General features: G+C 40.3%; 1 protein-coding gene across 2 annotated transcripts; it reads left to right on the top strand.

Moving 5' to 3' along the window:
* The first annotated feature begins 438 nt into the window (after positions 1–438).
* LOC124282796 (hexokinase type 2-like) lies at positions 439–25,490 on the top strand. 2 transcript variants are annotated; one of them, XM_046718830.1, is made up of 13 exons: positions 439–600; positions 5,849–5,913; positions 6,408–6,576; positions 7,469–7,608; positions 8,460–8,541; positions 9,273–9,415; positions 14,454–14,553; positions 15,449–15,528; positions 15,951–16,063; positions 16,700–16,855; positions 18,388–18,530; positions 20,715–20,848; positions 24,433–25,490. In XM_046718830.1, the coding sequence occupies exons 2-13, from the start codon at positions 5,851–5,853 to the stop codon at positions 24,529–24,531; spliced, it is 1,422 nt and encodes a 473-aa protein (XP_046574786.1). In that variant the 5' UTR covers positions 439–600; positions 5,849–5,850; the 3' UTR covers positions 24,532–25,490. The 2 variants fall into 2 exon arrangements, with proteins under 2 accessions (XP_046574786.1, XP_046574787.1); XM_046718831.1 differs by lacking the exon at positions 439–600 and adding an exon at positions 1,386–1,404.
* The last annotated feature ends 1,838 nt before the right edge of the window (positions 25,491–27,328 follow it).

Below are 27,328 nucleotides of genomic sequence, written 5' to 3'. Positions count from 1 at the left end.
TGATACTGCTGGAATATTGCTATTGGAGGCGTATTTAAACCTTATTTACTAACTTTAACAAGGGAATTCCTCCGAATTCACTTAGGGGTCGAACTAATAATTTATGGCTGTGTGCGTGTGTGCATGCGTGCGTGATGATGATGATGGTGATTATGATGATGGTGATGGGTGACAACCACCACCACCCCATCCCAAAAATCATCATCAACACCACCCCTAGCCATAAATTATTAGTTCGACCCCTAAGTGAATTCAGAGGAATTCCCATGTGCCCGCACAAAGGCCATATCTGAGATGCAATGTTTTGCTGTGTTATGAAGGCGGTAGCCGACACGCTGTCCGACGCTTGTGTCTGCAACTTGTTCTGATCGACTCGACTGCAGCTGTGCTAAACTTGACGCAGCTGTGCTAAACTTGACGCAGCTGTGCTAAACTTGACACAGCTGTGCGCACGTCGCAACCTCTCATGTAGACCCTCGCGACCACAACATACCCTCCAGAACAAGAAACGGACGCAAGATATTGTCACGTTTGCGCTTCTCAAAACATCGCAGCTGGACCCTGTTTGATTATCAGAATACGGAGCAGCATCCCGTATTGGTACGTCAATATTATCATCCACCAACACAACCTGTTGTTACCACACTAGGATTCTTAAAACCGCCATTGCTGCAGAACTTCTTCTTCAGCTGCGAGTTGCAACACTCGGGCGAGCGTTAATCTAAGCTTGATGCAAGTATTTTAGAAATTAACCTATCCTTGCTGCGACAATAATCAGTTGGTTGTATTCAAATTCAGTAACGAGTTTGTGTGTGCCGCCTAAAACAAAACGCAATTCTCTTGGCTTCACTTTAGTTAGTGACTTCGATCGTTTACAGGTCAGGTGTAAATAAACTTATGAATGTACCCGATTGAAAATAGTACCAGCGTCTTGTTTCTGTGCGTCCTTTTAGAAAATATCCAAATGATATTAAATCGCAAGGTATCATTGATACACAATCACGACGGTGCACGCGTCCGATGTATTGTACACGTGTTTACTGTTACACGCCGGGAAGATTGGGGAACGAAAGTTGACCCACGTGGCGCTGTTTTATAAAAACTTGAGTATGCATGTCCAAATCTGAGACTGGACATCGGGGTCAAATATTTGAAAAATACGATTATATGACATTACACACAATACCGTTGACGATTCTGTGTTACTGGAACAGTTGTTTTTATGTAGGTTACTATTTTCAGATTAATTGTTCACGCAAAACAATATGAGGCTCTGTACCTTCATCAGGCGGCCATTTTGAAAGGTCAAAGGTTCACGCAGTATCAACATGTCTTTGTGAACAGCAAGTGACCAGTGATGTTTTTTGTTCAGACTTTGCGATATGCTCTCATCAAGATTTAACTGTAAAACTGTTTCTGCTTTTCGATATTGCAAGAGTCGATTTGGTTTCTTAAAGAAACTTCGTAAAATGACATCCAGTCATGTTATAAATTGTCAAAGTGAATCATATTTGACACACATAAGCCTCCTAAGAAAAAACCTGTGAAAACAACAACTTAGTGTGGTCTGGTGCCCAGAAGTTCCCAACACTAACCTAAATAAAGTGGTACATGATTGTGTTCAATGCTACAACAAATGAATAAAAATAAAATGCAAATACCATGCATAAATTACGACTCGCAAAAGTTCCATCAATAACGTCAGCTAGTCAGTTACGCTGAAGGGGTCGTTGTCGGCACAGGTACTACAGATACGTACCCCAGGTATGTTCTGTATACAGATATGTACCCTAAACAAAGTCAAAATACAGAAACGTACCCGGTACCCTAAAAGGCGGACGAGTCCATATTCCGCAATCCAAAACCGAAAACGCATGTAGTTGTTCCCGTTCAACTGATTCCTAGTGGTATTCATGTGCATCGCAAAATATCCGTTACTATGTATTCTCATTACTTACATAACGCAATCAAATGTATCTAATACAACAGCATGACAGTTCCGATCAAGAATACGACACAATGGGAATGGAATCGTCCTAGGGTACGTTTCTGTGTTCTCATTTTGGCCAGGGTACATATCTGTATGCAGAAACGTACCTGGGGTACATATCTGTAGTACCCGTGCCGACAACGACCCCTTCAGGGTCAGCTTGTTCCCGGAAAGTTTCCCTCACTATCCGCATAAAGGAACACTATATCATACATGTGCAGCTGACAAAGAAACATGTTCCATTTCATATGTCTTTTGACAACCTAATATTCTAAAATATTTCAAACGCTTCAGGATATTATTACTGGTGTATTTTTGGAATATTTAAATGCAAGAAGTGATGACAATGTTACATAATCAGTCTTACCGTATCAAATATTTATGTATAAGAGGAGGCAACAATGTCACGTTATCAATATTCGTGGTGACCTACTTATATTTCAGTGAGTAATGCATGGCTTCAACATCTCAGATATAACCTGTCACGGATGTCCCAGTTTACTGCTCGTCAAATTTCTGTGTGTCATGTCCAGGAACAAGGGACAAGATTGTGGCATGAAAATAAATTTGTTAACATCAAGCACATATCATTATACATTAAGAAATGTTTTAAAGATGTCTATTTGAGCTATCAGGTTGATTATTATCAACAAGATATAAGCTACTGTTCCTCTTGCATTCTTCCTTTCTCACTTGGCAAACAAATACTGTCTTCCACAGCTTAGAGTAAATGTTATTTGGCACTAACAGCGGCATATCGTCTGTGTTCTTATGTACATATATGCTTGATAAATCCAGTGCAAGGACACTTCAGAGTTCTGACCTACAGGGAATTGCTGAGTCAGCTTATTTGTGTAGATAGTCAGTGCACCTGGTCGTCAGTGGTTGCAGCTAATCAAACCATGACGATAAACGTGCAGATGTGCTAACATGTTCTTTTTTTCATGATTTACTAGCCAACTAGCATGACGGATCAACTATAATATTATAAAAAATCAGCCATAGCATGACAGATGAACTATAATATTATGGAAGAATCAGCCCTAGTGTAGCAAATGAGCTATAATATTATAAAAAATCAGCCTTTGCATGACAGATGAACTATAATATTATGGAAGAAACCTTCCTTGTGACAGATGAACTATAATATTCTAAGAGAATCAGCCCAAGTATGACAGATGAACTGTAATATTATGAAAGAATCAGCCGACCATAAACAATGAACTATGATATGAAAGAATCAGCTCTAGTGTGACAGATGAAATATATATCATGAAAGAATCAGCCTTAGTATAAACAATGAACTATGATATTATGAAAGAATCAGCCATTGTATGACAAATGATACGTATAATATTACTGTAATAGGACAGTACTAGAATACTGTAAACCGAAGGTAACAGTGTTCTATATTCTGATTGATTGGAAAACGTGATCTAATGGTATTTCTAAGATGTCTAGCATTATCAGACAATAAAGGTATAGTTTTTTGATGTCGTAACAATTGAAAGACGTTATCCCGTCACTGCGCCATTCTAGTGTGCCCCCTCGTAATCGAATTATTTTACATTACGTCACAATGTAAGTGATGTCTCGATGCATGTCAGTTGTCATTGCCTCGTACGGCCTCCTACAGTAAACTACTCAGTTGCATCCCGTTTCTTGGTTTGCAGTTGCTTCACGCAGCTAACATCACTGGTGGAAACATTACGTTTATGTTTTACGACGGTTAAAATGTGTCAATTCGACTCACAAGTTTTCAGCGACAGGGTAATGTTCGCAATGTTTACATTCCCACAATGCAATCGTGGAATGTCGCTTGACTACTCAGCTTCATCTGGATGTACTGATGTAAACTTACGTTGGTAGTAGAAATGCGACGTTCATATTGCCCCATATGGTTTATGTTAATGACAGATGTAATTATAATAATTCAGAGAAGATATTTTTTTCCGAACGTAAACCGTCATCAAACTGTTATCATTTCTTTTTTTCTGGTAACGTTCATCTTAACGTAGGGGGCAGACACATCAATAGAACAGCACGCCAGTTAGCCCTGCTCTAGGATTCTTAATTTAGGTCAACGACACCGTCGTTTGCTTTCTGCCGTAAATTAATCATAATTATCCTTAGAAAGTATTAAATTTAGCATCTTAGAAAAGATGTAAAGTTCGCTCTACCCCAATGTGTTTTGTAATAAAGTATAGTTTTGCCCTGAACTATTATAACGTCAATGCGCTCGGACTACCGTCCTCATGCTTTCATTATAATAGTTCACGGCAAAACTATACTTTATTACAAAACACATTGGGGTAGAGCGAACGTTATTTCCTAATCGATTCCCGGAAATTGCAAGACTATTCGCTGCATGTTAATACATATAAACATCGTACACACGATTGTATTGTTGCGTCGTCAGCAGTGGTGACGTCATTCAAATCATATTGTGACGTAAAGTCGGAATGATGTAACAAATGAGCAGTTCCAGATGTTACCATGGAGACCGCCATAACGGCCGGCTGATGACAGTTTACTGCTGTACCGTACTCTGTGACAATGAGTGCAGACACAAAACCACATCTGGACCTTTTGGTTTACTTTTGTGTTTTCAATGTCGATAAAAATCATGTGTTGGCCAATTTCCAGGTGTTATTAACGCCGTCGGTTCCAAATGAATTCCGGTGCTTCAAATACTCAATAACACCCCCAGAAATTGGACAACACGTGATGTTTATCTCCAAATTGTTAAATGCAGCATAAAACCATGCCAACTCATTCAGATAGCTATGTAGCCATGTCACGTATGTGTTTCCTTCACTTAAATATGTTTATGACATTCATTCCTCTTTATTCATTTCATCATAGTTGTTTTGTATATTTAATGTCAGCCAGACTGTCACTTCTACGTCACTTCTCATAATTGTTGTTATATTTACAATATGTAATGAAAATATATGCTCCACTGATTATCCCCAGGGCCCCGTTCTTCAAAGCGATCGTAGTGCTAAGATGATCGTAAGTCCCATACTTTAACATAGACTTACGACAGTCGTAGCGCTCTAGCGCTACGATCGCTAGAGTGTGCCCAAACCACACCCAAAAGTCCCATGTTCATGGCAACATCATTGTCTCTTCCTAATCCATATCTATGTATGTGTTGAGACTTATCCCATTAGTCTGTTAGTCATATTGTAAGTGATGGTATGTGGAGTGAGTGAGTGAGCTAAGTTTAAGGCCGCACTCAGCAATATTCCAGCTATATGGTGGCAGTCTGTAAATAATCAAGTCTGGACCAGACAATCCAGTAGTCAACAGCATGAGCATCGATCTGTGCAATTGGGAACCAATGACATGTGTCAACCAAGTCAGCGAGCCTGACCACCCGATCCCGTTAGTCGCCTCTTGCGACAAGCATGGGTTACTGAAGGTCAGTTCTAACCCGGACCTTCCCGGGTCTATCCCATTAGTGTGTTTGTCATTTTGTAAGTGATGGTATGTAGATGACCAAGGGTAGGATTGAGCTGAGTTTAACTCTGTTCACCTCATTAAGGGGGAGGTGGGGTAGCCTAGTGGTTAAAGCGTTTGCTTATCACGCTGAAGACCCGGGTTCTATTCCCCACATGGGTACAATTTCTGGTGTCCTCCACCGTGATATTGCTGGAATATTGCTAAAAGCGGCGTAAAATAAACGCACTCTATTACACACACCTGATAATGTGATATAGCTTACCTGACAACTCCCCTCCATGGTGTCCTGGTGATTTCTGAGCATGTATTCTTCTTACTGATATGTATTCAGTTATGCACAAATTACAATGATTGTAACAGAACCTCCAAATGTTTTTGTCATATTCACAGAAATGGAGCCAATTGCTGACCAACTGAAAGGCAACTCCGTTCTCGGTGATGAGAGGAAGAAGCAGGTGAGAAATGGCATTGTTTTACTTCCATCATTATTCCTTACACTAATTCAGCAATAGAATATAAACTTGCAAAATGTCTGCTTGTAAAATATTCTTCTTAAGGCTGATACTGAATAAGGTGTGTGCCTGGAGATCTGAAAAACTGATAGTTTTAATCCATGGCTGTATCATACCAAACAAACAGTAAAAGACACAGACAGACAGACAGACAAGCACACACACACACTCTTACAGCCTAATGGTTAAAGCATGTGCTTGTCATACTGAAAACCCGGTTTTGAGCTAAAATATTATGACAGAAGAGAGACAATTTGTGAAGCCCATTTTGGCTAAAAGTGGCATAAAATGATACTCACTCACTCTTACAGACATGATAACAAGCATACCCTAATGCTGTTTGTAATAATAAATCATTTGTGCTTCTTAAATTAAAGAATGATAATTGTTTGATAAGAACATCGTACCTCATATGACTGTTGTCTTGTTGTGGTCAGCTGGGGGAGTTCCTGCAGCCCCTGGTGCTGACGCAGGAGGTGATCGAGAGAATTATGGCCGGCATGGAAGACCACATCAAACTGGCCAACAGCCCTGACCGCAGTGTGCGTGACAAGTCGGACGTCCTCATGGCCAACACGCATGTTCGGTGCTTGCTGGATGGGAAGGGTACGTCTTATCATGACTTCTCACTGAGGTGAGATGATATGTGGTTTAACACATGGTTTAATGGTTATTGCACTTGTGTGAGGTATGTGTGATGTGTGTGTGTGATGTGTGTGTGTGTGTGGTGTGTGGTGTGTGTGTGTGTGTGTGTGAGAGGTATGTGTGATGTGTGTGTGTGGTGTGTGTGTGAGGTGTGTGTGTGTGTGAGGTATGTGTGATGTGTGTGTGAGAGGTATGTGTGATGTGTGTGTGTGGTGTGTGTGAGAGGTATGTGTGATGTGTGTGTGTGTGGTATGTGTGTGTGTGTGGTATGTGTGATGTGTGTGTGTGTGTGTGTGGTATGTGTGATGTGTGTGTGTGTGTATGCGTGCCTGTGTACCTGCAGGATAACGACACACTTCATGTAGACTAAATATCTATTTTGGCTTCAACATACACATCAAACCTCAGCCACGCAATCATGTGTCATTTGTTAAGATGGTCGTTTAAAGTTCACACACCATTTCATTAGCTCCTCACAGTGTCATATTTGGCGGTGGGGTAGCCCATTGGTTAAAACGTTCGCTTGTCACACCAAAGATCCGGGTTCGATTCCCCACATGGGTACAATGTGTGAAGCCCATTTCTGGTGTCCCAACTGTGACATTGCTGGGATATTGCTAAAAGCACTCTCACTCACTCACTCCCTCACCTCGCTCAATTGCTCAATCTCTCACTCGCTCAATCGCTGTGTCATGCCAAGGAGATCACAGCCAATGTTGTCGCAATAGAATATATGCTTCGCACAGGAAAAAAATATTCAGCACGGAACATACACATAATATGAAATAAGAAGCTTATTCAGTATCCTATAATTATATGAAACTATATCTTAATTAAAACATTTTCATTTCAGAAAATGGTACTTACTTAGGCCTAGATCTCGGTGGGTCAAACTTCCGCGTGGTGAAAGTTATATTCACAAACGGTGAAGCAACAACCACGACCAACTACTACACTTTGACCGATGAAGTCCGGAGTGGACCTTGTGATAGAGTAAGGCAATAGTTTATATGACGGCAACAAGGTTATATTCACAAATCGATTTGCATCAACTAGATTCAGTGCAGAAATATGAGTTATGTCCTCTTACATATCTGTTCAGTTTTGGAAGAGACTAAAGATGCCAGGCCCATATGCTATAAAGAAAATTGATGGTTGACTCCGAGAATGTGAATTTGAATCCAGGATCGGACTCAACCCATGTAACACATGTTGACCACTTTCTGAATGTCATTTGTGAGTTCATATAGATTTGCTGTTTCTTTTACCTACCCAAGCTGAGAACTGTACACTCTAGAGGTGTGGCCTTATTGCTTGTTTCTCTGTTGTTTAGGGCCACAATCAAGCAATAGTCCTGCTATTGATGGAAGTCTGTAAATAATCCAGCCCAGACAATCTAGTGATTGACATCATGAGCATCAATCAGTGTACACCATTACAATACAATGCATCCACTAAATCAGAGTACCCGTGAAGATCCGAGTTAGAATTGATCTTCAGTAACCCATGCTTGTCGTAAGAGGCAACTAACGGGATCGGGTGGTCATGCTCGCTGACTTGGTTGACACATGTCATCGTATCCCCATTGTGTAGATCGATGCTTATACTGTTGACCACTGGATAGTCTGGTCCAGACAATTTACAGACTGCCGCCATATAGCTGGTATATATTGCTGGGTGCGGCATAAAACTAAACTCACTCACTAAGTCAGAGTGTCTGATCCGTTTAGTTGTCTCACAAAAAGCACTGGCTGTTAATAATGTAGAGGTTCTTTATAGACTTAATGCCACTAGTTACTATCTTGTCACATGTATACCCCATCATGTTGATTTTTCTGTTGCAGATATTTGAATTTATCGCCATTAGTATAAAAGATTTCCTGGAGAAGGAAGGTTTGGCATCTTCAGCAAACAAAATCCTTCTAGGTAATAATGACAAGCATATCTAATCATTCTGTTCATTCCAGTCTATTTCCATTCTCTTCCCACAGAGGTTACTTGTCATATCTTCCTACGAACCTCTGTTTTAATACGGCCATATTTCCCAGTTCTCATAAAATCCCCTAGCGGCAAAAGATCGCAACACGAATTATCTCCCTTCTTTCTATCCAATCAGAACACGTGTTACATCGACTTAGATTCAACTTGACTAACACAAGCAAATGTGGGGCCACAAATATTCCCCCATCTGCCGGGGACTTGTGTTGATGTTACACACAAGACGTTTAATGGCTAGCTTGTCCGTTGCCAACGAGGGCGATGGAGACGCCACTGATCCGCCACTACATGACTGAGTTCTGTCTAGAAGAAACGTTTGCGCATGGCACAGGGGAAGAAGTTTAGTTTTCTCGAAGCATACGGAAATTACTGAGGCCTTGCGAATGATCACTTTTAAAACAACGTCGCTGATTGCACAACTAAATCTGATTGCCTCCAATCACGAGTCTTGAATGCTCACACCATGAAAGGGCAATATTAGAACTGAGGTTACGTAGGAAGATATGACAGGAGTAACCTCTGTGGGAAGAGAATGGTCTATTTCTTGTATTTGCGTATTATACACACAAAATTCATTTATGGTGTGTATGTTATCCCTTCACCTTGAGAATGTGTTTGTGTGTGTGACTGTGTCTCACTTTGTCTGACTCTGTCCCCAGGGTTCACCTTCTCCTTCCCAACGGAACAATATGCCCTGAACAGGAGCAAACTGCTGACCTGGACAAAGACCTTCAAGAACCCGGACGGTCCTGGTCGGGACCCAGTGCAGATGTTGGAGCAGGCCATACAGAAGGAGACGCCGGTGAGCTGGGTTTACCTTCCAGAGAGTTTACACGGGGATCTCCGTTAGCAGCATGTCCATAGGCATTGATCACATTGCTGACAAGAAACTGTGGCTGTTTGCTTGGAAATCTTAGAGAGGTCCCAGCGGGCACACAACGTTGAATCAACGTTGAATTTTGGTTGTTTGGTTGATCAACCTTTCATAAACGTTGATTCAACGTTTATCATGCGACCAAAGAAAGTTAGTCGAGATTCGTTTAGTTGTCAACGTTGTTTCAACGTAAGGAACCAACAAAATGTCAACTAATTGTTTCCTTGGCAAATTTGATACATAATTCATATTGGTAATAGGTATCCAACTTAGCAACTATCATTTCGGAACATTATTTTCATAAAAGATCAAGATCGAGCTAGTGACAGATATAATCTTATATATTATTTGATTGTGCATCGATCAACGGATCGAAATATTACGTGAAATCGCAGTTTTAGGTATAAAGTCATCAGTTATCCAAATTGCATTACATTTGATATTTTCCCACAAAACTGAAAAATGTATAATTCCGACAATTTGCTTTCAAACACAAGCCAGATGTTGACCTTTCGACGCCTTGTTTGGCCATATCCGGACATGCGCACAATTATCGCCAGCGTGCAAAGGCAGCTGATGGATCGTTGTCAGTTCACTTTGGCGGTTTCAACGCAATATCATTCTATTTTCACCATCTTCACGGCATGCTGGTGTTTATTTGGTAAGTATGTCCTTCATGTATAATGAACACGAGGAATGCCGTTTAAATCTAGCAGTAGCAAGAAACTCCTCGAATTAGGGCTCATGTTTTATCTCACAAGGTTACCGTATGTCACAGTACATGTTTCTCAAAATTTAGTGGAAGCCCGTGTTTTCCATGAACTTGTTTTGTTATTTTTCAATATATTTGCATGCATATATTTGGCATTTTATTATATAATCGAATAAGATTTCCTTTCGCACTCCATCACCTGATTTGAATTTTGCAAACATACATTTTCAAATAATCAATGAAGTACATCAATATAAGGAACCGTTCATAATTAAATATATGGCTGCAGGTGGGGGTGTTGATTGTAAGGGTTGGAGGGTGGGGTGGGGTGTCACCCATTTTGTTCAGGGGAGCTAAGGGGGTCAGCATTTTTGTACACACGCACTATGTTTAGAAATTATGGGAAGGGGAGAGGGCGTCATAGATAATGTACATGACATGCAGGGTGGGCCGTCTCTTATTCTGTACATACTCATACACTTTAGGGGGGGTAATTCACATCGTACATAAAAATCAACACCACCCCAAAGCCATACATTATGAACGGTCCCTAAGGGCAGCTATACAATATCGGATAGGATTAATCAACATTTTATATTGCATCCCATTATTATGAACATTTGTTCGTTTGAATAGATCTATAAGTAAATGATGCATTGAGCACGCCCTGAACCCTGTCAACATATGTATATTATTTGGGGAAGGGGGTGGTGGAGGATGGCGTAAGGAATTGCAACGAAAATTTTCACTTTAAAATGTCTTGTGAAAGTCTTTGTTAAGGATGAAATTGTATATAATTTATTTGAACTTTTATTCATTTACAAAAAGTGTAACTTCACTAATGATTCTTTGATGGGACAATTAACAAAACTGCACCCACAGACTTTCATTCTTACACTTGTTTGGAAGGGATATGATAATTCATGTCTCTTAAAGGTTAAAATCTTACATACAAAAGAAGTGATTTTAATGTAAGGAACATTTAATTATGAAATAAGATTATTTTAATGGAATTTGCAGAAATCTCATCTTCAAGACTGGGTGGCAGCAATTTTGTGGATCACATAAAAGGAGCAAGGCTAAGGTAACACGCTTTTTAACATTTCACTTGTTTCCAGTATATCCACCACAAAGTTTAAGAGAAAGATGATAATGCTCTTTCATTACCACCTGTTTTGAATATTTGTGATAATGTTTGGTCTTTTTGGTGATAATGGTTGGTCTCTATTTTCATTTATATATTAAGGTTGATCATTTAAGAGAAAAATTGACAATGATTTCTCCTAGATGTTTAGTTTAATGAGCACTCCTTGCTTGGCCATATTGTTTTTCGCCGTAAACAGCTGGATGCAAGATAGCACTGAGAGGACAGAAGTCATACATTTATAGATATATAGAGATGTTTATTGCTGGGAAACACACTCTTCAGGTATTTGGTCAGCTGTAGAATTTGAATGTGATGTTTTTTATTATTGTCAAAGGGTAGGTTTTTCAGTATTTGCAATCTAATATGTGTGCAGTGAAACATACTGAGATTTGGAAGAGTCCATTATTTAAAGTACAGGTGTTGTTAGATATCAGCATTTTATGTACATGTTCCCTTGTTAAGATCATCTATCGAGTATATTAGAGAGAAGGTGTATATTTGTAGTGTTTTAAATCAGAGTTATTTTCAGTGTATGACCTACATTTCAATATGTTTTGGCCACCTGTCACCCCTTTGGTCAAATGGAGTAGGACTTCCATTTCTTGGAATTGAGAGTCAGCGATGCACTGTTTCCAAGAATTTGCGTTAGCCAGCGATGTTTGTTTACTTAGTACATTTAAGTCTTTTGAGTGTAGATTGGAGTTGTAAGAGATGTTATTCAATGTCTTATTATTCATGGTATGATAGATTATTTCTGGCAATGTAGAGTTTAATCTCATTATTTTATTGTTCATGATTCAGAGAAGCAGTTATGACGTCGCAGATAATACGCACACATAATTCATTATATGAGAGATTTTCTAAGCATTCCTATAAGAGATTAAGTGTAAACATTTATGAATTATAAAAAAGTTATTTATCTGATTTTTATGAGTGTACAAATGACAAAGAGAGAGAGAGAAGATAATAGAGAATATATTGTATACTAATGAGAGCTCATTATTGTTTTCAGAACTCCATGATCCATACTTCCTTGTGTTTTGGAACAAATGGTGTTGGGAGACCTCCCACAATAGACTTGTTCTTTGACCTGTGAACCACCCCCATTTTGTTTTCTTATCATTTAATGTAAAATGGCTTTTGTTACAATTTATGACTCCTGGTAGCAAATTGCTACATCAGTTCAACTCCTATTAATTTGAAATAATCATTTCCGAGAATCTCTAAAGAAAACTAAATCTGACAGAATAACAACAATCTTCCATTGTTTTGCAGGACAATGTCAAACAATTTGATGTCAAGAATGAATGTTGATGGGCAAAATGGCAAGTTTTCTTTTAAGAATACAAGGTTGTATTCAATCATCTCTGGTAAGTTAATTACCAAGTGCAGCATTTTTATCATGACCATATCAAATAATATATGACAGTAAAGCATCGTCTAATTCATCCTACCGGTAATTCATAGTCTAATTAAATAATCAACTTGCAATTGAGGATTTTCTTTGAAAATGTTTAAGAAAACTTCCATTCCTTAGGTTGAAAATATAAATTGTTTACACTTTTCGTCATATTTTGTATTGATGCTGTTCATATGTTCACATGCCAAGTTACAGCAGTGAAATGAACCTTTCAAGTGATTGATTAAATACTTGAATCATTTAAGACAATATATCTTCCATGTAACTTATTCATGTATTTAAATATAAAATTTCAGAATGTGTCCTATCTCAAGGGAATGAGATGGGAATGCATCCGAAGCAAATTTCAAGAAAGAGTTAGGGAGTGGCAGAAAGAAGAGGAGCTGATAATTGTGTTTTTGGAGTTGTAATTGTGTTGAAAAATCTGAACTGTGGTATTGAAATTGGTGGCGTAAATGTCACTTTGATGCTATATGCAGATGATATTGTGTTGTTAGCACAACAGAGATCACCTGCAGACTATGTCATGTGTGATGTTTTACATTATGCATTAAACCACGTTTTCTGTGTGCGTGTGTGTTCATAAAGATTTCATGAAAAGTGACTTGTTTTATGTGCTGTCTTCAGGTATAGTTCCTGGTCATCTTGGATCCCTTTCATGGTGAAAGTAATTGCATTGTGTTTATTCAGGGGTCTGTCTAAGAGCTGAAATTCAGACAAAATGTCTTTGAGACAATTTTCACCTTTTCAAGGTAACAATACAACAGTAAATAGTTTTTCTTAAATTGGAATACTCTTTTCTTCTTACTGGAATTATTCGTCCAACTGACATAAAACTTAAATGAACATTATATTGAATGTTGAATTTTAACCTAGTATTTTATCAGGTAAATATTTTTACTGCAATTTTCTGTTTGAACACTGTTTATTGCAGGTAGCTTTTTGGGTATTTTAGCTGGATGCAGGAGTTTGGTGCTACTTTATTGTAGTTTAAAGATGAAATGCGAGTCTATATACAGGAAAGCGTAATACCTCCCAGACACAACCACGGAACAACCTATTTTCAACGTTAATAATATGTCAGACTTCAACATTGATTCCACGTCGGATATCTACGTAAAAAAAACTTTCATATACAACCTATTTTCAATCTATTTTCAACGTTGAGGATCAACCTTTTTTCAACGTTGATAATCGGTCAAACTTCAACGTTGATTCCACGTCGGATATCTACGTCAAAAAAACTTTCATATACAACCTATTTTCAATCTATTTTCAATGTTGAGGATCAACCTATTCTCAACGTTGAAACAACGTTGATGTGCCTGCTGGGGTTGTTGAATCAGTTTAGGAAGAAATTGACAACTAACTGTTAGAGTCATAATGACACCATGGTTCTGTGTTAGAGTCACAAGTGACACCATGGCTCTGTGTTAGAGTCATGAGTGACACCATGGCTCTGTGTTAGAGTCATGAGTGACACCACGGTTCTGTGTTAGAGTCATGAGTGACACCATGGTTCTGTGTTAGAGTCATGAGTGACACCATGGTTCTGTGTTAGAGTCATGAGTGACACCACGGTTCTGTGTTAGAGTCATGAGTGACACCACGGTTCTGTGTTAGAGTCATGAGTGACACCACAGTTCTGTGTTAGATTCACGAGTGACACCACAGTTCTGTGTTGCAGGATCTGCCTGTGGATGTTGTGGCAGTGATGAGTGACACCACCAGTACACTAATGGCAGGAAACTACCTTGATAAGAAGTGTCGTATAGGCCTTATACTGGGTGAGTAGAGGTGATAATTATCTACAGATTTAGAAAATGAAAGGCATATCTTAAAGCTTACATGCAATGCAAAACACAACTTTGCAGATTCTGATACCTTTCGGTATGGACTTACAGTAACAAATGATAAAAAATGCAAATTCAACTTGTAAAGTTGAAAAATAACGCAATGAAAAAAATCCGTTGAAATCAGAGTTCAAACGATTCACTAAAAAGACCCCAACTGGGATGAAAAGAGGTTTCAACAGCTGTGCTGCGCTGCGTACATAACGCATGCGCAGGGAATAGGTTCGCGCGGCTTGAGCCAGAATGCCTATACACACACAAAGAGAACTTAGCGTATCGGCAAATGAACCAGCTAATGAAAGTCTTCGTTACACTTAAGTGCACGCCCACCCACTCTGACTGGGTTCGGTATGCCAGGTGCTTCGTTTCGAGGGTAGTAAACCCAAGTACAAAATACAATGTATTGCACTTTTGATTTGCGATTGTATGCTTATGATTTTGTTTATTTGTATTTTCATAATCAACAATGTATATTATATGTCACAAATAAATCATAATTGTGTTTTAATTATGTTTATTTTGTTGGTTGCATCTAAGCTTTAACTCGAGAGTTGGCTGTTAGGTATCTGTGACTAGATATCCTGTCAGGTGTTTGGGTGGAGGTTTTGACAGGTGTCTGTCTGTGACTGGAGCTTCTGTTAGATGTTTTTGACCGGGACTCTGTCAGGCATCTGACTAGAACCCATCACATGTCTGTTACCAGATCATCTGTCCTTGTGTTACAGGTACTGGTTTTAATATAGCGTTTGTTACCAGATCATCTGTCCTTGTGTTACAGGTACTGGTTTTAATATAGCGTTTGTTACCAGTATCTGTCCTTGTGTTACAGGTACTGGTTTTAATATAGCGTTTGTTGAGCATGTGAAGAACATAGAGAAGTGGACTGGAGACGACAAGGAGCCAAAACATGTAAGTATGAGCCTCATGGATCAGCAAGGAGTCATCAAGCCAACTAGTCATTTTTAATCATTTTAATATCATGATTTTAAATCATTTTCTGCACATCCTAATTGATACTACTGATATTGAAAATGGGGAATTAAATTAGCTTGCTTTTTTGCCCTGTAAGTTTGTTTGGTTTGCTTGTTGTTTAATGCCACACTCAGCAATATTCCAGTTGTATGATGGCGGCCTGAAAATAATCGAGTCTGGACCAGACAATCCAGTGATCATCAATATGAGCATCAATCTACCCAGTTGGGATACGATGAAATGTGTCAACCACGTCAGCGAGCCTGACCACCCGATTCTGTTAGTCACCTCATACAACATGGGTTTCTGTAGACCAATTCTAACCCGGATCTTCACGGGTCTGTTGTTACTTGTTATAGGTCCTAGTGAATATAGAAAACGGCTCACTGGGGGATGGAGGCTCTTTGGACTTCTACCGGAGTGAGTTTGAAAAGGAAGTGGACAAGCACTCAAATCATCCCCACTCGTTTACGTAAGTTTGTTTATGATCAATTTAATTAGCATCAGGTCTGTTTTGAATTTCTTTTAAAACAGTAGTCAAATGTAACATATGCTATGCTGTAACATAAGTCAGATCTTCTCTGATCTGACATGTTTTTGCATGAAGATCTAAACACGCACGCACGCATGCACGCACGCACACACACACACACACACACTCTTTCTCTTGTAGACCCCTGACTGGACAAGAGCAACCCAACTACGTACACTCTTTATTACAAATAGCCATACTAATTCCAAACAAGACAGTCTCCATTGTAATGGTTAGAAAATGCCACATTTTAAGTAGGAACTTGACTTACCTCTAGTCTCTGAAATGAACATATTTTACAGAAAAAAACCAGTTTCTAACTTGTATTCATGAAATATAATAAAAGGGGTCCAGAGACTTTCTTCATTTTACTTCATAGGTAGTCCAAAGTTCTAGACTTTCATTGGCTGCATTGGCTGCATTGGGTATATCTGAGTCAGGGTCTGTATGACACTCTAACAGGGGACTGCAACAACTGAATATGTCCACTATTGGTTTGTTGTGATCTGCATGAATAGTTTTGATGATGTGTGTACATATTTTACACAGGATGAGAGTTATCTCCCTTGGTTTCAGGTTTGAGAAGTCGTTCTCAGGCCACTATCTCGGGGAGCTTGTGAGGCTGGTCCTTGTCAAGCTGATTGATCGGAAGTTGTTGTTAGGGGGTGCTACTTCACCACAGATCTTGGAGCGATGGGAGTTTACAACTACAGATGTTACGAAGATTGTTTGGTGAGTTCAACCTTGGTCATACCAGAGCAAACATTGTCTCATCCAAACTGCATCTGACAAATCATCTTCATACATTTATGTAAGTTCATTATTCAAATTGCACACAACTGCTGATTTGTTCTGCTCAGGGCATACATCTGAAGCATCAAGAGGTGTAAATTGTTTTATTATTAAGTGGACATGGCCAGTGTAATGGTCACTTCTTTGAATGGCATTTAGAAGGGATACGCGCATAAGGAAGAGCGTTTGACATCCATAAAATTCTCTTCCTTAAATGGCCCCTATGCAGACTTTGTCCCTGTCATTGGTAGGGGTGGGTATTGCAGAGAATTTTCATATTGCGATATATTGCGATGCGGAAGCATATATTGCGATATGTATTGCAATATATTGCAAGGATTATTTTTTTAACAAAAACTACTTATAATCGAGTTAATGCTTGATTATAAAGCAAAAACACAACAAAATCACTATGATTGATTAACCTTTTATAAAAACTTTTAATCATGACAAAATAAAAATTTAAGTAACATTTGGCACTAATGAAACAGGGAAAAGAACAATTAAAAAAACGGAAATATCCGAAGATTTCCCAGCGTTACGAACTTTTCGAATGCATGTCAAAATACCGGTTTTCGATCAGCGTATTGCAATGCGTATCGTTTTCATGTCTGAACCGGTAAATACCGATAAACCGGTTATATTGCGCAGCCTTAGTCATTGGCTTGAGTTCTAGATTCCACCTGATGAGGAGCCTTGATCTGACAATACCATGGCAGCCTCACTCCAGGCTCTCCTCCCACATAAAACAACTCACTCAAAACACAAAACAACACTGAACATAAACAGTGTTTAAAATAACTCACCCTTTTCATATGCTGTAACACATGCCATTCATGTGTCCTTATAATTTTCTGAAAATAAAGATATGACTTGCATCAAAATGAATGATCAGATTTTCAGCGTTTTATAAATTCCGTATTTCAGTCACTTTACACATTGGCTATAACATGTACACACAGTATGATAAGCAATGCTCAGGTGGAACTTTTATGTTACTAGTCAGACTACCAAGCCAGAAAGTGAGGTGTGTTATAAAAAAATCAACATCATTAGAAATGCAACAATATACGATGCCTACATTGATTCCTTTAGAATTAAAAGAAATAATTCATTTTTGTTTATCCATGTAATGATAAATGCGACTAAAGTGCTTGTGAGTGTGCAGGACCCTTATCATCCAGAAACCCACAAGAAAAAACAACAACAATGGCAACAGCATGACCTTTGAATTTTTAGAGATAAATGCCCCTTTATTCATCCCACACATGGTGAATCATTGAGGAAAATTGTTGTTGTTTAAGATTGAGAAAATTGTTCCAATCATTTGAAAGTTAAACATTTTGAAATCTCTGATTTACAGATGAGATGTGACAAAATTTTCTTGTTTACAGATATATAACTTTGTATTTATTTCGCCATGAAAATCTCTTGTTCCAGAAATTATGTTTCCATGGTAACTTTGATTTCAGTGATACGGAAGGTGACTGGAAGAACACCAGAGATTTTCTGAGCAGGATGGGTCTGAATGACAAGGCCACGGATGAGGATGTGGAAGTTATACGACAGGTGGCGCTCTTCATGTCCAAGAGAGGGGCGCACATCGTGGCATCAGGTAGGAGTCTAGTCTTACTTAGTTTGAGGCCAGCTTTCAGGTCAGACTTTGGGTAGAGTCTTCTCTGATGTATTGTGAAGCCAGCTTTCAGGTCAGACTTTGGTTAGAGTCTTCTCTGACGTATTGTGAAGCCAGCTTTCAGGTCAGACTTTGGTTAGAGTCTTCTCTGACGTATTGTGAGGCCAGCTTTCAGGTCAGACTTTGGTTAGAGTCTTCTCTGACGTATTGTGAGGCCAGCTTTCAGGTCAGACTTTGGTTAGAGTCTCCTCTGACGTATTGTGAGGCCAGCTTTCAGGTCAGACTTTGGTTAGAGTCTTTTCTGATGTATTGTGAGGCCAGCTTTCAGGTCAGACTTTGGTTAAAGTCTTCTCTGACGTATTGTGAGGCCAACTTTCAGGTCAGACTTTGGGTAGAGTCTTCTCTGACGTATTGTGAGGCCAGCTTTCAGGTCAGACTTTGGTTAGAGTCTTCTCTGACGTATTGTGAAGCCAGCTTTCAGGTCAGACTTTGGGTAGAGTCTTCTCTGACGTATTGTGAAGCCAGCTTTCAGGTCAGACTTTGGGTAGAGTCTTCTCTGACGTATTGTGAGGCCAGCTTTCAGGTTAGACTTTGGGTAGAGTCTTCTCTGACGTATTGTGAGGCCAGCTTTCAGGTCAGACTTTGGTTAAAGTCTTCTCTGACGTATTGTGAGGCCAGCTTTCAGGTCAGACTTAGGGTAGAGTCTTCTCTGACGTATTGTGAGGCCAGCTTTCAGGTCAGACTTAGGGTAGAGTCTTCTCTGACGTATTGTGAAGCCAGCTTTCAGGTCAGACTTAGGGTAGAGTCTTCTCTGACGTATTGTGAGGCCAGCTTTCAGGTCAGACTTTGGTTAGAGTCTTCTCTGACGTATTGTGAAGCCAGCTTTCAGGTCAGACTTTGGGTAGAGTCTTCTCTGACGTATTGTGAGGCCAGCTTTCAGGTCAGACTTTGGTTAAAGTCTTCTCTGACGTATTGTGAGGCCAGCTTTCAGGTCAGACTTTGGTTAGAGTCTTCTCTGACGTATTGTGAGGCCAGCTTTCAGGTCAGACTTTGGTTAGAGTCTTCTCTGACGTATTGTGAGGCCAGCTTTCAGGTCAGACTTTGGTTAGAGTCTTCTCTGATGTATTGTGAGGCCAGCTTTCAGGTCAGACTTTGGTTAGAGTCTCCTCTGACGTATTGTGAGGCCAGCTTTCAGGTCAGACTTTGGTTAAAGTCTTCTCTGACGTATTGTGAGGCCAACTTTCAGGTCAGACTTTGGTTAGAGTCTTCTCTGACGTATTGTGAGGCCAGCTTTCAGGTCAGACTTTGGTTAAAGTCTTCTCTGACGTATTTTGAGGCCAGCTTTCAGGTCAGACTTTGGTTAAAGTCTTCTCTGACGTATTGTGAGGCCAGCTTTCAGGTCAGACTTTGGTTAGAGTCTTCTCTGACGTATTGTGAGGCCAGCTTTCAGTTTACGACAACAATAATAGTCGTCACACCACTAATGAAGTTGTCTTTTTGTACCCAGGAGTTGTTCATAGTGATGTTCTTACTTTCCCCGATAAGAATATCTTATAGTTTCTAGGAGGCAAAGTTAATGATAGGAGATACTTGGAGATACAATCTATCAATTGAATCACACTTCTGGTTATGCTTTTGGATTATGTTGTCTCTAAACAATACCCTTGTGTGACTCACCAAAGTGAATCATGTCTTATACACCTACACTACTTTAGGTTTACCCACCAAAGGTTGGCAATGTACTTCCCTCGCTTTGTTTCGAAGAATATTTTTAATATCAAAATAAAATATCGCCACCATCAAAGGTAGACACCCATTTCCTCACAGGGTTGTGCTCTCAGATTTCCAAACTCATATTTAATAATTACTCACATAAAATATATATATTTCATTGAATATTTTAAGCGCCACTAGTGGCATATCAAATCGTTCTTCACCTCCATTACCCCTGCCAGCTTCCGGTTCAACAGAGTGAAGGAACACAAATAAACAGAAATTAATTTTCACTCTGTTGCGCAACCCTATTTGCGCTACAGTTTGCCTGTGCATGATATAACTGAAATATAACTCACTCACCCACCCACTCACTCACCCACCCTTCCACCCGCCCAATCTCACTCACTCACTCACTCACCTAAACAATACCATATGATGTTCTGTCTGCAGCTCTAGCCGTATGTGTCCGTCACGTGAATCTCCCAGAGGTGACGGTTGCCATCGACGGGTCCGTATATGAACATCACCCGACATTCCACCCTGACATGACAGATCTGCTGGCAAAACTGGCCCCGCAGAGCAAGGTAGGTAGATACCCTTGCAGATCACCAATGGCCTGGCACCATTTGTGTGGAAATCTGTTAGAATCAGCACAGGGGTAGTTTGGAAACTCTTTGGATACTTTTCAGTATACTCAGGGGGTGGCAGGTTAGCCTACTCACTCTGTATACTCACTCTGTATACTCACTCTGTATACTCACTCTGTATACTCACTCGGTATACTCACTCGGTATACTCACTCTGTATACTCACTCTGTATACTCACTCGGTATACTCACTCGGTATACTCACTCGGTATACTCACTCTGTATACTCACTCTGGCATACTCACTCTCGGCATACCACTCGGCACTACTCTTCACTACTGTATACTCACTCATACTCACTCGGCATACTACTCATACTCACTGTATACTCATACCACTCACTCACTCTTGTACTCACTCATACTCACTCGGCATACTCACTGCATACTCACTCTGTATACTCACTCTGCATACTCACTGTATACTCACTGTATACTCACAATATACTCACTGTATACTCACTCACTGTATACTCACTCAGTATACTCACTTCTGATACTCACTGGGTATACTCACTGCATAAACTCACTCTGTATACTCACTGCATACTCACTCGGCATACTCACTCTACTCACTTTCGGCATACTCACTATACTCACTCTGCATACTCACTGTATACTACATACTCACTGGTATACTCCAAGATACTCACTGGGTATACTCACTCTGCATACTCACTCACTCATACTCACTCTGTACTCTCACTGGCACACTCGGCATACTCACTCTGCATACTCACTTTCGGCATACTCATACTCACTGTATACTCACTCTGCATACTCACTTTCGGCATACTACTCACTGGCATACTCATACTCACTCGCATACTCACTCTGGCATACTCACTCTGGGCATACTCACTCTGGCATACTCACTCTGTACTCTCACCTGTATACTCACTCAATATACTCACTCAGCATACTCACTCTACTCAAGATACTCACTCTGTATACTCACTCTGCATACTCACTCGGCATACTCACTCGGCATACTCACTCGGTATACTCACTCTGTATACTACGTATACTCACTCCGTATACTCACTCGGTATACTCACTCAGTATACTCACTCACTCTGGTATACTCACTCCATATACTCACTCCATACTCATCATTACTCACTCTGTATACTCACTTGGTACACTCACTCGGTACACTCACTCTCAGTATACTCACTCACTCCTCTGTATACTCACTGGGTATACTACTGCACTCCACTTGTACTCACTCGATCACTCTCTTACTCACATACTCACTCGGTATACTCACTCATACACTCACTGGGTATACTCACTCAGTATACTCACTCTCCGGTACACTCACTCCGTATACTCACTCCGTATACTCACTCTGTATACTCACTCGGTACACTCACTCCGTATACTCACTCCTCACTCGGTATACTCACTATTCTCAGAAGTGTCTGGGTATATAGTAGTATTACAGTACTCACTCCGTATACTCCTCCGTATACTCACTCGGTATACTCACTCAGTATACTCACTGGTATACTCACTCTCACCGGCATACTCACTCTGTATACTCACTGGGTATATAGTAGTATTACAGTACTCACTCCATATACTCACTCGGTATACTCACTCGTCATACTCACTCAGTATACTCACTCTGTATACTCACTCTGCATACTCACTCGGTATACTCACTCGGTATACTCCGTATGCTCACTCTGTATACTCACTCTGTATACTCACTCTGTATACTCACTCACTCTGTATACTCACTCACTCGGTACACTCACTCAGTATACTCACTCGGTATACTCACTCCGTATACTCACTCTGTATACTCACTCCTCACTCGGCATACTCACTCGGTATACTCACTATTCTCAGAAGTGTCTGGGTATATAGTAGTATTACAGTACTCACTCCGTATACTCACTCTGTATACTCACTCGGCATACTCACTCGGCATACTCACTCTGTATACTCACTCGGTATACTCACTGTATACTCACTCAATATACTCACTCTGTATACTCACTCAATATACTCACTCAGCATACTCACTCTACTCAAGATACTCACTCTGTATACTCACTCTGTATACTCACTCTGCATACTCACTCTGCATACTCACTCTGCATACTCAGTCGGCATACTCACTCGGTATACTCCGTATACTCACTCCATATACTCACTCGGTATACTCACTCACGGTATACTCAATCACTCGGTACACTCAATCGGTATACTCACTGTATACTTTTCTGTATACTCACTCCTCACTGGTATATACTCACTCGGTTGCTCACTGGTATACTCACTTTCGGTATGCTCCACTCGGTATACTCACTCGGGTACACTAACTCTGTAGACTCACTCCATTATACTCACTTTCGGTATACTCACTCCTCACTCGGTATACTCACTCGGTATACTCACTCGGCATACTTACTCGGTATACTCACTCGGTATACTCACTCGGCATACTCACTCGGTATACTCACTCGGTATACTCACTCCTCACTCTGCATACTCAGTCGGCATACTTACTCGGTATACTCATTCGGTATACTCCGTGTACTCACTCCATATACTCACTCGGTATACTCACTCACTCGGTATACTCACTCACTCGGTACACTCACTCGGTATACTCACTCGGTATACTCACTCGGTACACTAGCTCGGTATACTCACTCGGTATACTCACTCGGTATACTCACTCCTCACTCGGTATACTCACTTTCGGCATACTTACCGGTATACTCACTTTCGGTGTACTCAATCGGCATACTCACTTTCGGTATACTCACTCTTTCGGTATACTCACTCATTTCGGTACACTCACTCGGTATACTCACCGGTCGGTATCACTCGGTACATACTTTCGGTATACTCACTCGGTATACTCACTTTCGGTATACTCACTCCTCACTCGGTATACTCACTCGGCATACTTACTCGGTATACTCACTCGGTGTACTCAATCGGCATACTCACTCGGTATACTCACTCGGTATACTCACTCCTCACTCTGCATACTCACTCGGCATACTTACTCGGTATACTCACTCGGTATACTCTGTATACTCACTCGGTATACTCACTATTCTCAGAAGTGTCTGGGTATATAGTAGTATTACCTGTACTGACAGCAACCATCAGTGTTGATGTACACATGGTATACTGCTCAACTTTAGAAAGGGATATTCTGATTGTGGGACCTGTGTGTGAGGCTGCTTGGAGGTTTTGTCATCTAAGTAGTATCTATCTCATGGCACTGGAGCATTTTGAGCTTCTTTTAAAATTAGTGAAGGGAAATACACAATACAAGTTACATAATGTTTTGTGGTATATATCAAGTAAAAAACAATTAAAATGAAAATATGAATATCAGCCACACCACCAGTTTTTAAAGATTTTGATAAAAATGTGCCAATTAATATATTATTTAGTTTGTTAATTTGAGTGATGTGACATATTGTTTTTTGCTCCCATCCTGTTTTCGCTGCTGTTGCTGCTGTACGTCATTACTGTATGACTTGTTTTCAGGTCAAACTTATCCTGGCCAAGGATGGAAGTGGACAAGGGGGAGCGTTTGTAGCCGTGTCAGCTCTCAGACAGCGGGACCTCAACCTCGTCAGTGCCTAAACAACTGTGCATACACAACAGATTCACTTAAACGGGGTATAAATCATGTAACTCTGGAAATACTTCAGTACTGCTGGTAAAAATTCTACCAGGATCCAAAGTTGCTGATCTGTTTATGCTTAACAGGAATGTTTCAAAGTTAGGTGATATTTTATTTCCTTTTTTTCCATTTATTTCATTTTGAAAGAATATTAAAATTTATAATCATGGCTCACTTTTTTTTATTGAAACTGATGTGTGAAAATGATTTTGAATATTTGATTTCATTCGTTATCAGTTTTGCTGCTCCATAGAGGTACGACTCACAATGAACCGCATGGATGTGTTTGTACTGTCCCTGTGCCTGGATTAATCCTACTTTTCATTGTGGCAGCTAACACCTTGTCTACAGGGCTAACTGTCCCCAGCTCTTAATTTCATGTTTGTCAGTCACATTGGTATGAATCAATCATATAACAGAGGCAGCAAGACTTATTTATGTGATGTACAGACACTTGTATTAAGAACAGAGTCTTCAGCTGAAGTCTTCTCTTTGTTTTGTGGACATCATGTATGTGGTCATCATGTATGTGGACATCATGTATGTGGTCATCATGTATGTGGTCATCATGTATGTGGTCATCATGTATGTGGTCATCATGTATGTGGACATGTATGTGGTCATCATGTATGTGGTCATCATGTATGTGGACATCATGTAGTGGGGTGATGGGTACAATGTGTGAAGCCCATTTCTGGTGTCCACTGCTGTGATATTGCTGTAATATTGCTAAAAGCGGTGTAAAACCCAACTCACTTACTGTATTAGAACTGAGTATTACCTGGTAACTATACGATATGGGCTGACATGGCTATTGGTTTCACAACACACCACAAGAAAATGTATATTCTCCTTCCTTAGAACTCCGACTGCTAAATGGCTCACAAGAACTTATGCAAATAAATTGTTCATTTTGTAATGACTGGGTTTGTTGTTTGTTGGTCAGGGGATCTGAGAAAGATGGACGTGTGTCTTGTCTGCAGTCATGTAAATCCACTGCAGGCGTCACTAAAAACACTCCATGTGATGTCACAGTAGGCTTACCTTGCCCTTCACAACTAGGAGCCCAGGGAACAGCAAACAATGAATTTCAAGGTGCCTTACAGGAACTCTAAGGGTTCAGTTAAGAAATGAAACAGTGTTGTGTACTGTACTGTCAGGTTAGTTAATCATCTTAATTACTGGACCTACCCTGGTATATATTTCTTGTTAAGAATTGGGTGCAATGAATGTTATTGCACACCCTGAGGGATGCAATAATATATACTTTTTGTATGCATCCATTCTACACATTAGTGTGTACTGGATGCATTATGTTTGTTGCTGAACGCTGCACTCAGCCATATGGCAGCAGTCTGAAAATAATCAAGGTTGGACCAGACAATCCAGTGATCAACAGCATGAGCATCGATCTATGCAATTGGGATACAATGACATGTGTCAACCAAGTCAGTGAGCCTGACCACCCGATCCCGTTAGTCACCTATTATGACAGATGTGGGCTGCTGAAGACCAATTGTTACCTGGGTCTTCACGGGTATGGATGAATCATGTAAACCCCAACCAGTGACAACAAGCGAGTGATGAGCAGTTGAAACGAGACTCAGCATTGAGCCAGACCTGAGTATCTGGTGGAAATCCCATTTCTGGTATCCCCCACAATGATGTTGCCAGAATATTGCTAAAAGCGGTGAAAAAACATATTCACTCTGGTGAGAAATCACCAACAAAATAGGCCCCTTTTTTTAAACAGTCTGATAGGATGACAAAAATGAATACCAAGTATGGACAGACATGGGTGTGTTTCCAGTCTGAGAAGCAGCCTGTAGTTGTAACCTGGATCGTGTTGGACTTTAATCAATTCTATCACTGAAAAGCAAAGACTGACTGACTGACTGAGTTTCGTTTTAAGCCGCTTTTAGCAATATTCCAGCAACATCACGGCGGGGGACACCAGAAATGGGATTCACACATTGTACCCATGTGGGGATTCGAACCCGGGTCTTCGGCGTGACGAACCAACGATTTTAACCACTAGGCTACCCCACCGCCCCGAGAACCAGATGAGGATATGGTAGTGAACATGCATGGCCTGGTGTACCTCTTGCTATCATCCACATCGGCAACTTGATCATATACAGGTTGTTGTCATATAGCTGACTCCTCATAAAGGAGACGTTTCCCTCAATCAGAAATCTTTAAAGTTGCATTGATACAAGCTTTAGCAGATTCCATCTTGGTCATATACACTCAAGGGAAATATTTTGTGGGTTGAGTCGAAGAGAGAGCATCAACAAACTGTCTGAGTTTCTACAGTGGTCTGGTACATAGAGAAGCTCTCAGTAATTAATCATCATCATTAAACCCTCCACAGCAATATAATACACAGCATACACGGCCTTGGTGAGGTGAGCTGAAATTGGGTTTAACGTCATGCTTGAGAATATTTCACTCATATGACGACGTGCATGCGTGTGTTTGTGTATGTCCGACTGCTTGTACTAGCCCAGACTTAAGCTGGTTTTATAGTGCTAGCCCACTGAGATACCATGCCGCAGTGAAGCATGAATACCCCACTCAGACACATTATACTGACTGCCGAGGGCCAGACAGGGACCAACAAGTACCATATTTTAACGTCTTTTGGTATGACGCGGTTGTGGATCGAACCCGTGACCTTCCGCTCTCCCGGGCGGATGCTGTAACCACTACACCACAGAGGCGGTCTCTCACAGCCTTGGCTTAACACTTAATTGT

This window comes from Haliotis rubra, unplaced genomic scaffold, assembly GCF_003918875.1.
Source record: "Haliotis rubra isolate DU_JTF1 unplaced genomic scaffold, ASM391887v1 Scf303, whole genome shotgun sequence".
In the NCBI taxonomy this organism is placed as follows: Eukaryota; Metazoa; Mollusca; class Gastropoda; order Lepetellida; family Haliotidae; genus Haliotis; species Haliotis rubra.
Note: the sequence above shows the minus strand (reverse complement) of the source record. Positions and strands in the feature narration are given on the sequence as shown.

Bases quoted from the DNA above. Each gene is read 5' to 3' on its own strand.
- LOC124282796 (XM_046718830.1), top strand. From the start codon at position 5,851: ATGGAGCCAATTGCTGACCAACTGAAAGGCAACTCCGTTCTCGGTGAT. The intron at 5,914-6,407 runs GTGAGAAATGGC...TGTTGTGGTCAG, and splicing joins GTGATGAGAGGAAGAAGCAG to CTGGGGGAGTTCCTGCAGCC. The intron at 16,064-16,699 runs GTAAGTTTGTTT...CCTTGGTTTCAG, and splicing joins AATCATCCCCACTCGTTTAC to GTTTGAGAAGTCGTTCTCAG.